The 16,019-nt window shown below is 39.5% G+C and overlaps 1 protein-coding gene across 15 annotated transcripts in view; it reads left to right on the top strand.

Annotated features, from left to right (window-relative positions):
• TMCC1 (transmembrane and coiled-coil domain family 1) overlaps positions 1-16,019 on the top strand; it is a 244,635-nt gene that overhangs the window by 47,624 nt on the left and 180,992 nt on the right. For all 15 annotated transcript variants that reach the window (XM_063662660.1, XM_063662661.1, XM_063662646.1 and 12 more), the window contains one exon: positions 14,178-14,230. In XM_063662660.1, coding sequence (XP_063518730.1) covers positions 14,225-14,230 — 6 coding nt within the window. In that variant the 5' untranslated portion in view covers positions 14,178-14,224. The remainder of the gene's footprint in view (positions 1-14,177; positions 14,231-16,019) is intronic.

The raw sequence follows: 16,019 nt of genomic DNA, 5'->3' as shown, positions 1-16,019 counted from the left end.
TGATATTTTTCTATTGGGGATGAGATTAGGTGGAATTTCAGGGTATTTTACCTGATATTTCATGACTCTTGCCATCACAGACACTTAGGCTCTTTGGGGACATTCTGTTATCAACTCCTGAAGTTGTCACAACCCTTGTCTGAGGTACTTCTACATCAGTGAGGGTTAACTGAATTGTCTAATGCAGTGTGTTTCAGTTCCATGCTGCCTCTTTCCTTCTCTCCAATGGTTATTAACTATTTGTTTTGGTAGTATATATCTGATTTATATACTTCAATGATAGTATTTATTTATGTATCTTTATTTCAAAAAGCATTTGAAAATTATAGACTTCTGAGGAAAGCTGGATGCCTTTCCTCACCTTCATTTTGAGATAAGTATACTCATGGGAGTAAAAAAGTAATGTTTAGGGTAGTTGGGAATGTCTATAGACATGGAGATATTTATAGATATGTGTACTTTTCCCTCAGAATATCTCACCCCTTTCCTCCTTTTTTTCTTCTGTTGATTGCTCAGTTGGCTTGCTTATTGGTTCATATTTAAAATCCTCATCTATATTAATTATGAGACTTCAGGCCTGGCCCATTATGGAAGTAGTTCTAGCATTGTGTGTGTGTGTGTGTGTGTGTGTGTGTGTGAGACAGAGTGTGACAGGGTCTTGCTCTGTTGCCCAGGCTGGAGTGCAGTGGTGTGATCTCAGCCCACTGCAACTTCCATCGCCTGGGCTCTAGCGATCCTCCTCCTCAGCCTCCTGAGTAGCTGGGACTACAGGGATACACCACCACACCCACCTAATTTTTGTATTTTTTGTAGAGACAGAGTTTCACCATGTTGCCCTGGCTGAACATTCTTAATAGGCTAGGATTCATAATCTAGCTTTGCTTTTCAGACAGATTGTCCTCTAGATATGCTGACCCTTATAGACATCCTTTCCCTCTTTCACCTTTTAAATTTTATTTTCAAAAAGGAACAGGATATTTCTTTGGAATAACAAAGGGGTCTAATTTTTGGGTCACAGGTAGCATCAAAGAAGGAAGTATTTTGAGAGTAAAGAGCTTTCATTCTTACTAGTCCATCAGTTAAGTTAGAAAACTAAAATAAAGGATTCAGTTCTCCATCAGCTGCCTGCCTAGACCAGATTTTGGATTTCAGATGAAAAGATGCAGAAATAGTGTTAGAATCAAGGCAGAATGACCTAGCACCTTTCTTGCGGTTACCCTTCAGGAATGGTAAGAGAAGATGGGAGAGGCAGGAAAGGCAAGGCAAAAACTACCAATGTAAACTCTAGATTTAATTTGTATGTTCCTGAAAACAAAGGTAAGAAAAAAAACACCGAATGTTGGGCATTGTTAGAATTTATTCCTGCATATGTATCATATACCTAGGATTTGTAGGTTTCAAACATTTAATTATTTTTCCCAGTTTTACCCAAAAGATCCTTGTCTGTGTGGATGCCAGATGAAGACTAGTCCATACTTTGTATGTTTCTTTCTGTATCTCCATTCACTCCTGAAATCATGGCAGTGTTTTTCCACCTATAATATTACTCCTTCTAGATTTTTTAGCTTTTTATATATTGCTAGATTTTGTAGATTTTTGGTAGATATCCTTATTAAACTAAGGGAGTTCCTGTCTGTCTTAGTTTGTTGGGAGTATTTATCGTAAATAGATATTGGAGTAGTCTAATGTGTTTTCTGCGTTTTTTGTTATGATCACATGGTTTTCTTATTTAGTTTCTTAGTATGGTGAACTACATTGATTTTTGAATGTGAACCAGCCCTGCATCCCTGGTATAAACCCTACTTAACCTAGATGCATTGTCTTTTTATATAATGCTGTATTTGATTTGTTAATATTTTGTTAAAGGTTTTTGCATGTATGTTCATTAGAGATACTGGTCTGCATGCAGAGTTTTTTTTTTTTTTTTTTTTTTTGGTAGTGTCTGTTTTGTTTTGGTGTTAGAGTAATGTTAGTCTCATAAAATGAGTTGGGAAATGTTCCTTTCTCTTTTTTGCAAGAGAGAGTAGAATTGTTATTATTTCTTATTTAAATGGTTGGTCGAACTAACCATTAAAACCGTCTGGGTCTGGAGTTTTCTTTTTTGGGAAGTTTCGAACTACAAATTCACTTTCTTCAATAGAGTTATTTAGGTATCTGTTTTTCCTTCTATATTTTTTGTAGTTCATGTCATATTTCAAGGAATTGGTTTATTTTATCTAAGCTATCAAATTTAGGGTCATAGAGGTGTTCGTAATATCTTTTATTATTCTTTTTAACATCTATTGGATCAGTATTGATGTCCTTTCTCCTTCATTCCTGGTATTGGATATTGGTAATTTATGTCTTTGTTTATTTCTTGGATAGCCTGGCTGTAAGTTTATCAATTTTATCAATCTTTTCAAAGAACCAGCTTTTGCTTTCATTGGTTTTTCTACATTGTGTTTCTTTTGTCAGTTTTGTTGATTTCTGCTCTAATTTTTATTATTTTTTTCCTTCTTTTTTTTTTTTTTTTGAGATGGTGTCTTGCTGTGTCTCCTAGGCTGGAGTGCAGTGGTGTGATCTCAGCTCACTGCAAGCTCCACCTCCCAGGTTCATGGCATTCTGTTGCCTCAGCCTCCTGAGTAGCTGGGACTACAGGCGCCCGCCACCATGCCCAGCTAATTTTTTTGTATTTTCAGTACAGATGAGATTTCACTGTGTTAGCCAGGATGGTCTCTATCTCCTGACCTCGTGATCTGCCCACCTCAGCCTCCCAAAGTGCTGGGATTACAGGTGTGAGCCACCATGCCCGGCCTCCTTCTGTTTTAGTTTTCATTTGTTCTTTTTTTACTGTGCCAAGGTAGAAGCCTAGGTTGGTTTTAGGTCTTCTTTTATAATATAAGATGTAATTAAGACTATACATTTTCCTCTAAGTACTGTTTTAGCTGCATCTCATAAATTTTGATAATGTTGTATTTTTGTTTACTTTGCAAGTATTTTTTAAGGTAGATAAACTTCCTTTCTGTTTCCTGCTATACTTGCAAATATTTTTAAAATTTCCTTATGACTTCATCTTTTAATCATGGGTTATTTAGAAGTGTATTGTTTAATATCCACATATTTGGAGGCAGTTTCCTAATATATTTTGTTATTGATTTTAGTTTTATTCTATTATGGTCTGAGAATGTACTTTGTATTTTTTTTTTATCTTGAAGTTTTCTTTTATGGCACAGAATATGGTATAACTTTGTGAATGTTCTATGTGTACTTGAAAAGAATGTATATTCAGCTGTTGTTCAGTGGAGTGCCCTAAAGATGTCACTCAGGTCAAATTAGGTGATAGTACTGAACTGTTGAGGTCACGTCTATCTGCTTACGTATGTGTGTGTGTGTGTGTGTGTGTGTGTATGTGTTTTTTTTTTTTTTAGATAAAGTCTCGCTGTATCACCCAGGCTGGAATACAGTGGCACAATCTCTGCTCACTGCAACTTCTACCTCCCAAGTTGCAGTGATTCCCGCGCCTCAGTCTCCTGAGTAGCTGGGACTACAGGTGCATGCCACCAAGCCCAGCTAATTTTGGTAGTTTTGATAGAAACAGGGTTTTGCCATGTAGGCTAGGCTGGTCTTGAACTCCTAGCCGCAAGTGATCTGCCCACCCCAGCCTCCTAAAGTGCTGGGATTACCATGGTGAGCCACTATGCCTGGCCAATCTGCTTACTTGGTTTATCAATTACTAAGGGTTAACTGTTAAAAGTCTACTATAATTGTAGATTTGTCTTTATTTTCTGTCATATCTATCAGTTTTGCCTCATGTATTTTGAAGCTTTGTTTTAAGGTACATACATATTTAGAATTGTTATGTCTTCTTAGAGAACTGACCCTATTATCATAATACCCCTTGTATTAGTTTGTTTTCACACTGCTATAAAGAACTACCTGAGACTGGGTAATCTATAAAGAGAAGAGTTTTAATTGACTCACAGTGCCGCATGGCTGGGGAGGCCTCAGGAAACTTATAATCATGGCAGAAGGGGAAGCAAGGCACGTCTTACATGGTGGCAGGAGCAGGGGCAGAACTGCCACACACTGTAAAACCATCAGATCTTGTGAGAACTCACTATCACAAGAACAGCATGGGGGAAGCCACCACCATAATCCAATTACCTCCCACCAGGTTCCCTCTGGTATGTGGGGATTACAATTCGAGATGAGGTTTGGGTGGGGATACAGAGGCAGCCAAACCATTTCATTCCACCCTTGGCCCCTTCCAAATCTCATGACCTTCTCATACTTTAAAACACAATCATGCCTTCTCAACAGTTCCCGAAAGTCTTAACGCATTCCAGCGTTAACCTAAAAGTCCAAGTCCAAAGTCTATCTGAAAGAAGGCAAGTCCCTTTCACTTATGAGCCTGTAAAATAAAAAGTTAGTTACTAACAAGATACAATGGGGGTACAGGCATTGGGTAAATGCTCCCTTTGTGAAAGGGAGAAATTGGCCAAAGTGAAGGGGCTGCAAGACCCCAAGCAAGTCTGAAACCCAGCAGGGCAACCATTAAATCTTAAAGCTCCAAAATAATCTCTTTTGACACCACGTCTCACATCCAGGGCTTGCTGATGCAAGAGATGAGGTCCCAAGGCCTTGGGCAGCTCCGCCCCTCTGGCTCTGCAGGGTCCAGACCCTGCAGCTGCTTTCACTGGCTGGTGTTGAGTGCCTGTGGCTTTTCCAAATGCGTGGTGTAAGCTGTTGGTGGATCTACCATTTTGGGGTCTGGAGGATGGTGGCCCTCTTCTCACAGCTCCACTAGGCAGTGTCCCAGTGGGGACTCTGTGTAGGGGGTCCAATCCCACATTTCCTCTCTGCACTGTTCTAGTAGAGGTTCTCCATGAGGGCTCCGCCCCTGCAGCAGACTTCTGCCTGGACATCCAGGCGTTTCCATATATCCTCTGCAATCTAGGTGGAGGTTCCCAAACCTCAGTTCTTCTGTGTATCTGCAGGCCCGGTACCATATGGAAGTGGCCAGGGATTGGGGCTTGCACCCTCTGAAGCAATGGCCTGAGCTCTTATCTACGGTTGGAGCTGGAGCAGCTGGACACAGGATGCCATGTCCTGAGGCTGCACAGAGCAGCAGGGCCCTGGGCCCCACCCAGGAAACCATTTTTCCCTCCCTGGCCTCTGGGCCTATGATGGGAGGGTCTGCTATGAAGATCTCAGAAATGCCCTGGCGACATTTTCCACACTGTCTTGGCGATTAACATTGGGCCCCTCTTTACTTATGCACATTTCTGTAGACAGCAGCTTGAATTTCTCCCCCAGAAAATGGGTTTTTCTTTTCTACTACATGGTAAGGCTGCAAATTTTCCAAACTTTTATGCTCTGCTTCCCTTTTAAACATAAGTTCCAATTTCAGACTATCTCTTTGTGAACACATATGACATATAATGAACGTTTTCATTATTATTATTATTATTTTGAGAGGGAGTCTCACTCTGTTGCCCAGGCTGGAGTGCAATGGCACGATCTTGGCTCACTGCAACCTCTGCCTCCCAGTTCAAGTGATTCTCCTGCCTCAGCCTCCCGAGCTGGGACTACAGGTCTATGCCACCATGCCCAGCTAATTTTTGTATTTTTAGTGGAAACGGAGTTTCACCATGTTGGCCAGATTGGTCTCGAACTTCTGACGTCAGGTGATCCACCTGCTTTGGCCTCCCAAAGTGCTGGGATTTACAGGCATGAGCCACTGTGCCCAGCCAACAGTATGCTTTCAGAAAAAGCCATGTCACATCTTGAATGCTTTGCTGCTTAGAAATTTCTTCTGCCAGGTACCCTAAATCATGTCTTTCAAGTTCAAAGTTCCACAGATCTCTAGGGCAGGGGCAAAATACCACCAGTCTCTTTACTAAGGCATAGCAAGAGTGACCTTTGCTCCAGTACACAATAAGTTTCTCATCTCCATCTTGGGCCATTTCAGCCTGAATTCATTGTCCATATCACAATCAGCACTTTGGTAAAAATCTTCTAACAAGTCTCTAGGAAGTTCCAAACTTTCCCACATCTTCCTGCCTTCTTCTGAGCCCTCCAGACTTTTACAGCCTCTGTCTGTTACCCAGTTCCAAAGTCACTCCACATTTTCTGGTATCTATAGTAGTACCCCATTCCTGGTACCAATTTTCTGTGTTAGTCCATTTTCACACTGCTGTGAAAAACTACCTGAGACTGGGTAGTTTATAAAGAAAAGAGGTTTAATTTGACTCTCAGCCCCATATGGCTGGGAAGGCCTCAGGAAACTTAAAATCATCGCAGAAGGTGAAGGGGAAGAAAGGCATGTCTTACATGGCAGCAGGAGTGGGGTGGGGAACTGCCACATACTTTTAAACAATCAGATTTCATGAGAACTCATTATCACAAGAACAGGGGGAAACCACCCCCATGATCCAATCACCTCCCACCAAGTCCCTCCCTTGACATGTGGATTACAATTCAAGATGAGATTTGGGTGGGGACACAGAGCCAAACCAGATCACTCCTCTTTATCCTTGACAATTTTTCTTGTTCTGAAATATACTTTGTCTGCAATTCATTTGGCTACACTAGCTTTGATTAATTAGTGTTTGTATGGTATATTTTTCTCCATTGTTTTACTTTTTTCCTCTTTAAATCTTTGCTTAGCAGGCTTCTTGTGGACCGAATATAGCTTGATCTTGCTTTTTTTTTTTCTTTCTTTTTTTTTTTTTTTTTTTTTTGAGACAGGTTCTCACTCTGTCACCCTGGTTGGAGTACAGTAGCATGATCATGGCTCATTGCAGCCTTGACCTCCTGGGTTCAATCGATCCTCCCACCTCAGTGTCCTAAGTAGCTGGACTTACAGGCACATGCCACCATGCCCAGCTATGTTTTGTATTTTTGTGGAGAAAGAGTTTCACCATGTTACCCAGGGTAGTCTTGGGCTCCTGGGCTCAAGTGATCCTTCTGCCTTAGCCTCCCAAAGTGCTGGGATTACAGGTGTGAGCCGTTACACCCGGCCTGGTCTTGCTTTTTTTCTTTTTCCCCCAGTCTGACAATCTGTTTTTTAACTGGTAAGACTACATTTAAAGTGATTATTAGTATAATTAGATGAAAACCTACCATCTTGCTAGCTCTTCTCTATTTGTTGCATTTGTTGTTTGTTTCTTTTTTATTTTTTGAGATAAGGTCTCTCTCTCACCCAGGCTGGAGTACAGTGGCATAATTATGGTTCACTGTAGCCTGGACCTCCTGGGCTCAAGTGATTCTCCCACCTCGGTCTCCCCAGTAGCTGGTACTACAGGTGCACACCACGATGCCTGGTGAAGTTTTAAATTTTTTGTAGATATGGGGTCTCACTATGTTGCCCAGGCTGGTCTCAAACTCTTGGGGTCAAGTGATCCTACTACCTCTTGAGTAGTTGGGACTATAGGTGTGTGCCACCATGCCTAGCTAATTTTTCTATTTTTTGTAGAGAAGAGGTCTTGCCATGTTGCCTAGGCTGGTCTTAAACTTCTGAACTGAAATAATTCTGCTGCCTCGGCCTCCTGAGTAGCTGGGACTATAGGCATGCACCTGTGTGGTTTTTTTCCTACTGCCTTCTTTGGTGTTATTTTTTTTTTAAATTCCATTTTACTTTATTGAGTTATCACTTAGATTTCTTTAAAAAGGTTTTTAGTGGTTGCTTTTTTGTTTACATTATACATTTTAAAATAACCTGAGTTTTTCAGGTGTTTTGCCACTTCGCATTTAGTTAAAGTATGGTTATAGTATGTTCCCAGTTCTTCCCTCTTTTCCCTTGTGCTATTGTTGTTAAGCATTTTACTTTTACCTGTGTGGTACTTATCCAATACATTGTTACTGCTTTAAGCAGTTATCTTTTAGAGCAATAAAAAATAAAAAAATTATACTTTACTTTCATTTATTCTTCATTTTGTAGATTCAAGCTTCTCACTTTTATATATTTTTCTGCCTGAAGGACTTCTGTTAATATTTCTTATAGGGTGGGTCTCCTGGCAGTGAATTCTCTATTTTTGCTTGTCTGGAGGAAAGCCTTTATTTTGTACGTATGAAGGATATTTTCACTGGATGTAGAATACTGGATGGGCAGTTTTCTTTTCAGCACTTTAAAGTTGTCACTCCACTGTCTTACAAAGTTTCTGATGGTAAGTTTATTGTAATCTTATATCCTTATTCCTCTGTATGTAACATATTTTCCCCTCTTTGCCTTCAAGAGCCTTTGGCTTTCGGCAGTTTGAATATGATATGCCTAGATATCCTTTTTTTTTCTTTGAGACAGAGTCTTGCTCTGTCGCCCAGGCTAGAGTGCATTGGCGCGATCTTGGCTCACTGCAACCTCCGCCTCCCGGGTTCAAGTGATTCTCCTGCCTCAGCCTCCTGAGTAGCTGGGATTACAGGCACGCACCACCACACCTGGCTAATTTTTGTATTTTTAGTAGAGACGGGGTTTCACCCTGTTGGTCAGGCTGGTCTCGAACTCCTGACCTTGTGATCTGCCTGCCTCGGCCTCCCAAAGTGCTGGATTACAGGCGTGAGCCACCGTGCCCAGCCCCCTTTTTTGGTATTGTTTGGTATTTTCAGTTTTTCTTTTTTTCTTTTTCTTTTATTTTTTGAGACAGAGTCTTGCCCTGTCATCCAGGCTGGAATGCAGTGGCACGCTCACAGCTCTTTGCAGCCTCGACCTCCAGGGCCCAAGCAGTCCTCCCACCTCAGCTTCTCAAGTAGCTGGGACCACAGGCATGTGCCATCATTCCCGGCTGATTTTTTAGTTTATTTTTAGGGATGAGGTCTCCCTATGCTGCCCAGGGTGGTCTCCTGGGCTCAAGCCATCCTCCCGCCTCAGCCTTCCAAAGTGCTGGGATTATAGGCATGACGCACCATGCCCAGCCTGTTTTCAGAGTTTCTTATTGTTATTCTGTAGTTTAGTGTCTTATCACTAATTTTGGTAAGTTCTTGGCCATTCAAATGTTTCTTCTCTGTTGTCTCTTCTTCTGGACTTCTCCCACAGCTATTGTATGTTCTCCAGGTGGAAAGATCTCTTTCCTCTTTATATTTCAGCTTGGGTAGTTTCTACTAGCCTATTTTCAAGTTTACTGATTCTTTTTTCAGCTGTTTCAAGTCTACTTGATAAGCCTCTCAAAGGCATTTTGTCATTACTATGTCTTTATTTCTAATTTGGTTTCCACTTGATTTTTTATAATTTTCATTTCTCTGAAATTACCTGTCTGATCTCATATGTTGTCTACCTCTTTCATTAGAGTTTTTACTATATTAATCATGTTCTAATTTACTGTCTTGTAGTTCCAAAATTTATGTCATACATGGGTCTGGCTCTGATAATTGCTTTGTCCCTTTGAGCTGGTGTTTTTATTACTGCCTTTGCCATGTTTCATAATTTTTGTTTAAAGCTGAATGTGCTGTATATGACAGGAGATACTGAGGTATATACCTGATATGCTTATTGAAGACTGCTAGTTTCCTGCAGGTCCTTTAGGGTGGAGATTTGTGTTAATCTGTTCAGGCATTGGGCTGTGTTTGATGTTTATTATTGCTATGGTTACTGGAGTTGACATTTGTTGTTGCCATGGGAACTAGAGTCTTCAAATTTTCCCAGTAATACCTTGTTCTTGTCTTCCTGCTTGGCTTTGGGTTTTCCCTTTGTGCTGTTTCTCCGTGAGAGTCTGAGTCTTGCAGCTTTCTCAGGTGTATTCCATTGTTTTTACTCAAGCCTGTCAATTAGTGGAGGGTGACGGGAGTTCTGTGATGTTCTGGTTAAGCCTCAGATTTATGCAGATAGTAGAACCTGGGTCTTGGGGGTGTGGCCTTCACAAGACTATTCCCTTCTTTTTCCCAACTGCTATGGGGATTCAATAGTATCTTCAAGCTAAGGGTTTTTCAGCTCTTTCCAACTGCATTAAAGCTATTGCTGTTTTAGAGAAACAGTGAAGATGGATAAAGGTGAAAATTGGGTGTCAGCCTCCTTTCTTTCCTCCAGCTGTAGTGGAATTCCACCAGAAATTGCTCCTTGCTGATTAAGCCTTTTGTTCCACAGGGAGATAAGGGAAATAGGCTGGTTTGGTATTGTTGCTTGCTCGTCCCTCATTAGCTCCACAGGGGTGGAGATGGAGGAGCTTTCTCTACTTCCTCCCTGCTTCCCCCTGCATTAGAGAGCCTTTTGAGATTCCTGGAGGAAAAGCCCACAAGAAGATGTGAACTCTCCCATGATTGCAGCCCTCGAGGACTTCACACTCTGATTCTAACCTACATTCAGTCTTCAGCAGTTTGTCAGAATTTTTGGTTTAATCTTCCTATCTGCACTGGGATTCTTCCATGCTCTTGGGACTGTTTCCTTTGGTCAGAGACGAGGCTTTTAGGTGCCTGTCTAGCCTTAGCTGTTGCTCCATAAGTGTTGTATTGCCTGGAGGCTGCGATAGCAGTAAACAAAAAAGGAGGAAAAAGTGATTTCCTCCCAGTTCTTTTTGAACCTCAGGAATCCACATTGTGGTCAGAGAATATACTGTGTATTATTTCAGTTTTTTAAAAATTTGTGAGACTTGCCTTAGGGCTCAACATATGGTCAATTTTTGTAAATGATCTCTTTCTGCTTGAAAGAGTATCTATTTTGCAATTATTGGATGCTGTGTCATATTAATGTCTTATTTAGGTCCAGTTTGTTCATGCCATTCAAATCTGTATTTCTACCCTCTCCCTTTATTTGAGTCATTTGTTCTATCACCTACTGAGAAGAATACAAAATTTATTATGATTATGGATTTTTTCTCCCACTTCTCTTTATAATTCTGCTAAGTTTTGCTTTATATATTTGGAGGCTACGTTATTACATGCATACAAATTTAAAATTGTTGCATCTTCCTGATAAATTATACCTTTATAGGTATTAATAGCTTTTGTGCATTGAAGTCTACTTTGAATACAATTAATACAGCTAGAGCAGCTGTGTTTCAGTTTGTTAGTATGCTGTAATTTTAAGTGTGATTCTTGATTAATTTTCTAAAAAAATATTAATTTTTGTCATCTGGTCCAATTACATTTAATGTAATTACTGAGTTATTTGAATTTACATTTGACATCTTATATTTTGCTGCTTAAATATGTTTTATTCTGTAATCTTGTTTTCTCTTTTTTGGATTTGAGTATTTTAATTCTTTCTCCTTTCTATTTAGTGTGTTTGTTTTCCCTCTGGAGTAACATTAGTTACCAGTTACCTGTCCACCATTCCAGAATGAAATAGTCTGTGCATATGCAGTATGTACTCACTCCTCTAAAAGTAGTAGCATGATATATACATGGTTCTGCACTTTGGATTTTTTAAATAAATACACTTTTTAAAAACATATTGCAGATTGCTTGCCGCTTTTACACTCTTGGACAGTACAAGAACCTTGGAACCCTGTGACTCCCAAGTATATGCTCTGATTATGTATTTTTGTTCTTTATAGAAACCTCATCACATGTTATTATTGCTTTAATAATTAAATGTTTGATATATCTCTCTTTCTGGATTCTAAAACAGAGAGTATCTGTCTCCTTGGTGATGGGTTGCTGGGTGGGGCTGGTTCAGCTAGATAATTATTTAGGAAAAACTAAGCATATGCTAACAGATGGAAAAAGCCTGTCATTAAAAAAAATATATATATATATATGAAAGAGTGAGAGAAACCGTGACTGATTTTTTTTTAAGTTATGTTTGGAAAAGAAAAACTTATTCACAGCATGAAAAAACAGCCATGAATAGGAAACAGTGGTCATAATAAGATCTTCACTAAGGACCTTAGGAAAAAGGATTTCAAGAGGATCAAAGGAAAGAGGGAGATGCTTTCTTGGGTAGTTAAAACATTTCCATTTTATTGTGGCATAAATGAGGTGCAAAAGAAAGGAAAACTGAAATTTCATAGTTATAACATCTTCGGCCAGGGTGGTGAGAGAGTAGAGAAATATTTAAGCAGGTCTAAAGGAATAAGGGACATCTTACCAAGGCTGGATGCAAGGAAATAGCTCTCACAACCGTCTAGAGGGAGCCCGTAGGATTTGCTAAAAGGCAATAAATTTCTTTGGGGCTAAATGAAGTATGGATGACATTTAATTGTTGAAATAAGATGCAGGAGGATGAATTGGATGATTGTACTCTTAATACGTTTCCAGCTGAGAACTATAAATACTCGTTTTATCAGATGCTTTTTTAGCATCTGTCCCAGTGGTATGAGGAATTCCTGTTGACTCTTCAGTACTTCATGCGCTCATTCCTTTCCGTTAACTTTTTTATGACCCATTCCCAGCCATACCAATGGGCTCAGCTCTTCCTTGTCATCTTTTTCTAAATTATTATAAGTACCTTACGTAATTTCTCTGATTATCATCTTTCCCTCCTCTCATGCATCTTACATGATCATTAGGCCTAAAACACGTCTTATATCCTGGAAATCCTATAGTGGCTCTTTATTTACTATTATATCGAGTCAAAATTTTAGTCAGCAGACCTGTTTTGGCTTAGGTTTTTCAACTGTAAATTGGTTGGTTTCAGCAACCCCCTTATCTTGTGGGTTGTTGTGAGGATTAGAGATAATATTTACCTAAGTGCAGTTTAATGCAATTTAATATAAATACTCAATAATTACCCAACATTTGAAGCCCTCTTTAACTTCCCGGCCTTACCCATTTAATCTTATTTCCCCTATTCAGAAATGTGTATCCACCAGTATGGTCCGTCTGACCTCTTTACAGTATGCCCAAATATACTGTGTTTACTGCCTGCTGGCTGAAGGTATTGGCCCACATCTTTCTGCTTATTTATCCATCTTCTCATCCTTCAGAGCTCAGTAAAAGCTGCTGCTTTTTTCATCAGGCTTTTCCCAAACAAATCCAATTCTAACTGATCTTCCTGACTTCTAATGGTAATTGCAGTCTTTCTTACACGCTTCACCACTTGTGTAGTTTTGTGCTGTTTTCTGTATGTTTCATATATGGACATCTTATTTTCTGTCCTAGATTAATTCCTCGAGGGCAGGGTCATATGCTTTATTTGGTCTGTATAATGCTAGGTACATGGCAGATGTCTCAAAAATACTTGTCTAATTAAATTGCTTCTCTGGTAATACCCATCAGAAGCAAGTTTTCCAGGAAAAATTTAATTTTGGTGCTTCCAATTCTCAGTTGTACATGGTGGCTCTGATTTGTAATTTAAAAAAATTTAATGAATACTGAAGGTTAGCCAAAAAATAAAAATAAATAGAAATAATGAAAACATTTTTTTTGGTAGAGACATGGGGTCTTGCTGTGTTGCCCAAGCTGGTCTTTGAACTCTTGGCCTCAAATGAGCCTTCTTGCCTTGGCCTCCCAAAATGCTGGGATTACAGGTGTGAGTCACTCTGCATTGCCAAGATATGTTTTGTTCTTCTTGTTGTTGTTGTTTTAAAATTGAGACAGGGTCTCGCTTTTGCTCCCAGGCTAGAGGGCAGTGGTATAACCATAGCTCACTGTAACCTCCGATCCGGGGCTCAAGACATCCTCTTGCCTCAGTCTCCCACGTAGCTGGGACTACAGGTGTGTACTACCATGCCTGGCTAATCTTTAAAAATTGTTTTAGAGATGGGGTGTCACTGTTGCCCAGGCTGATCTCAAATTCCTGGGCTCAGATGATCTTCCTGCCTCGGAGTGTTGGGATTACAGGCATGAGCCATCATGCTTGGCCTAAGATAGGATTTTTAGAATTGCCTTTGAATAGAGAATGGCAGATACAGAATAGGAAACTACTTGAAAAAAAAATTTACTTATAAAATTGTGGTGTTTTCATGTACCTGTTTTATATTTCATGTTACTTTAAGATTAGAATTAATGGAATATCCATTCCTTATTCAATATAATGTTAAAATATTTATTGCTTCTTAAAATATTTGCCACTTTATCTTTTTTAAGTGCTGTTAATATTTTTTCCAGAATACTTTCTTTCTTGATCATAATTATTCTTGATTATACTTTCAAAAAATTAGAAAATACTGAAAAGTACTAGAAAAAAACAAACCCTACTTCTACCAGTGAGAGATGAGGGCTGTTAACATTTTGTTGGATATACTTTCAGTTGTTTTCTGCGTATCTGTAAAAGGTAAGTTTCCCCATCTAAGTTTCTCACCTTGTAATTCTTAATGTTTGCTTTTCAGCTTTTCCTAAAAGGATTGTACACCTTAGAAGTGCTTAAGGAAGAGTGATGAAGGCAAGTATCCAACTCTTTGTAGTCAGTGAAATTTAACTTGGTTCATGTCCAAACCAAAAAGCTTTGGTCACCATATTTATCAAAAAACTAAAAAATTGGAAAGAAAAACTTAAGGGAAAAAAAGACAAGGCAATTTGTATATAATTTGCTATGATTTTGTGGAGCACCCTCCTAAATGGTTGATAGATTTTAAAAACATAATTTTTTCACTTATTTCTGATACTAATTTAGAACAACTTGTTTTCTGAGTGTGAGCTAATGGCATATTAGGTCTTCAGTAAAATTGTGCTAGAAAAGTCAATTGTTGAAAATTCTGAGAACTTACCAAATTATTTGAAATGCCTGGCTGATAGGTGGCTGCGTTTTTTGTCCCCCTTCCTCACCTTTTGCTCCTTCTACCTCTCCCCTTTCACTCCTTCCACCTCTCCCCTTTTTCCTGTGTCCTTTTGCTCCTTTTTCTCTTTCTCCCTCTGGTTTACTTATAATAACTTTACTTTTCAGAGAAGCTGAGTGAATAAAAGAGTAGCCAGCATTTCCTTCTTACCAAAAAGCATTTGATAGGCTTATGCAGTTAAACTTGTTTGTGTTAAACCAGGGATCTAAAATTAGTTAGTTGGGTGGGACGCAGTGACTCATGCCTATAATCCTAGCACTTTGGGAGGCTGAGGAGGGTGGATCACTTGAGGTCAGGAGTTCGAGACCAGCCTGGTCAATATGGCGAAATCCCATGTTTTTACTAAAAATACAAAAATTAGCCAGGTGTGGTGGTGGGCGCCTGTAATCCCAGCTACTTGAGAGGCAGAGGCAGGAGAATTGCTTGAACCCAGAAGGCAGAGGTTGCAGTGAGCTGAGATTGTGCCACTGCACTCTAGGCTGGGTGGCAGGGGGAGACCCTGTCTCTAAATAAATAAATAAATAGTTAATTGGGGAGTTTTATAAACTGAGCAACAGTTATTCACATTCATTTGAGCCTCTGTAAGACATACATAAGAAAAGAAGGGTGTCCCTATACAACTTTGAGATTATTGAATTTCTTTTGTGCTTGCATTCTTACTGTCAGCAATTTTATAGAGTTAATTATTGCAACATCACTATTGTTGGTATTTTTGCCACAGCATTTGACCTTGGTGGCCTTAAAGATTTTCTATTGGCCTACAGAAAATTTTAGCAGCCTTCAAAACCTTAACTAGTTTCTTAGTGCTGCTATTATGCAGATGATAGCTACAAGTGTAAGTACCATATTACATTTTATAATCAGTACAGATTGTTTTTCAAAATTATTACCTTAAAACTTGATGTTTAAAGCTCAATTTAGGTTTCTTTAGGGCTGCATGCTAAGTGAGGCTATGTGCTGGTACGATTAAGGTAAGTTTTGCCTTTGAAAATCCGAGAATTTATTACTGTTTTGTTGCTTATTCTTTGTAGCTGCGAAGATAGTCTTGGCATGGAAATTAACACCTTACTCCCAGCTTTTCCCAGGAAATGCTAACATTTCCTTGTAATCAATCATCATTTTGAATTATTTGAAAATAAATGATTTGGCCGGGTGCAGTGGCTCACACCTGTACTCTCAGCACTTTGGGAGGCTTGAAGCGGTTGGATCACTTGAGGTCAGGAATTTGAGACCAGCCTGGCCAACATAGTGAAACCGTATCTCTCTAAAAATACAAAAATTAGCTGTGCATGGTGGCACGCGCCTGTAATCCCAGCTACTCTGGAGGCTGAGGCAGGAGAGTTGCCTGAACCCAGGAGGCAGAGGCTGCAGTGAGCCGAGATTGTGCCACTGCAC

The sequence above is a fragment of the Pongo pygmaeus genome, chromosome 2 (genome assembly GCF_028885625.2).
Source record: "Pongo pygmaeus isolate AG05252 chromosome 2, NHGRI_mPonPyg2-v2.0_pri, whole genome shotgun sequence".
NCBI lineage: Eukaryota > Metazoa > Chordata > Mammalia > Primates > Hominidae > Pongo > Pongo pygmaeus.
This window is presented reverse-complemented; position numbering and strand designations above follow the sequence as displayed.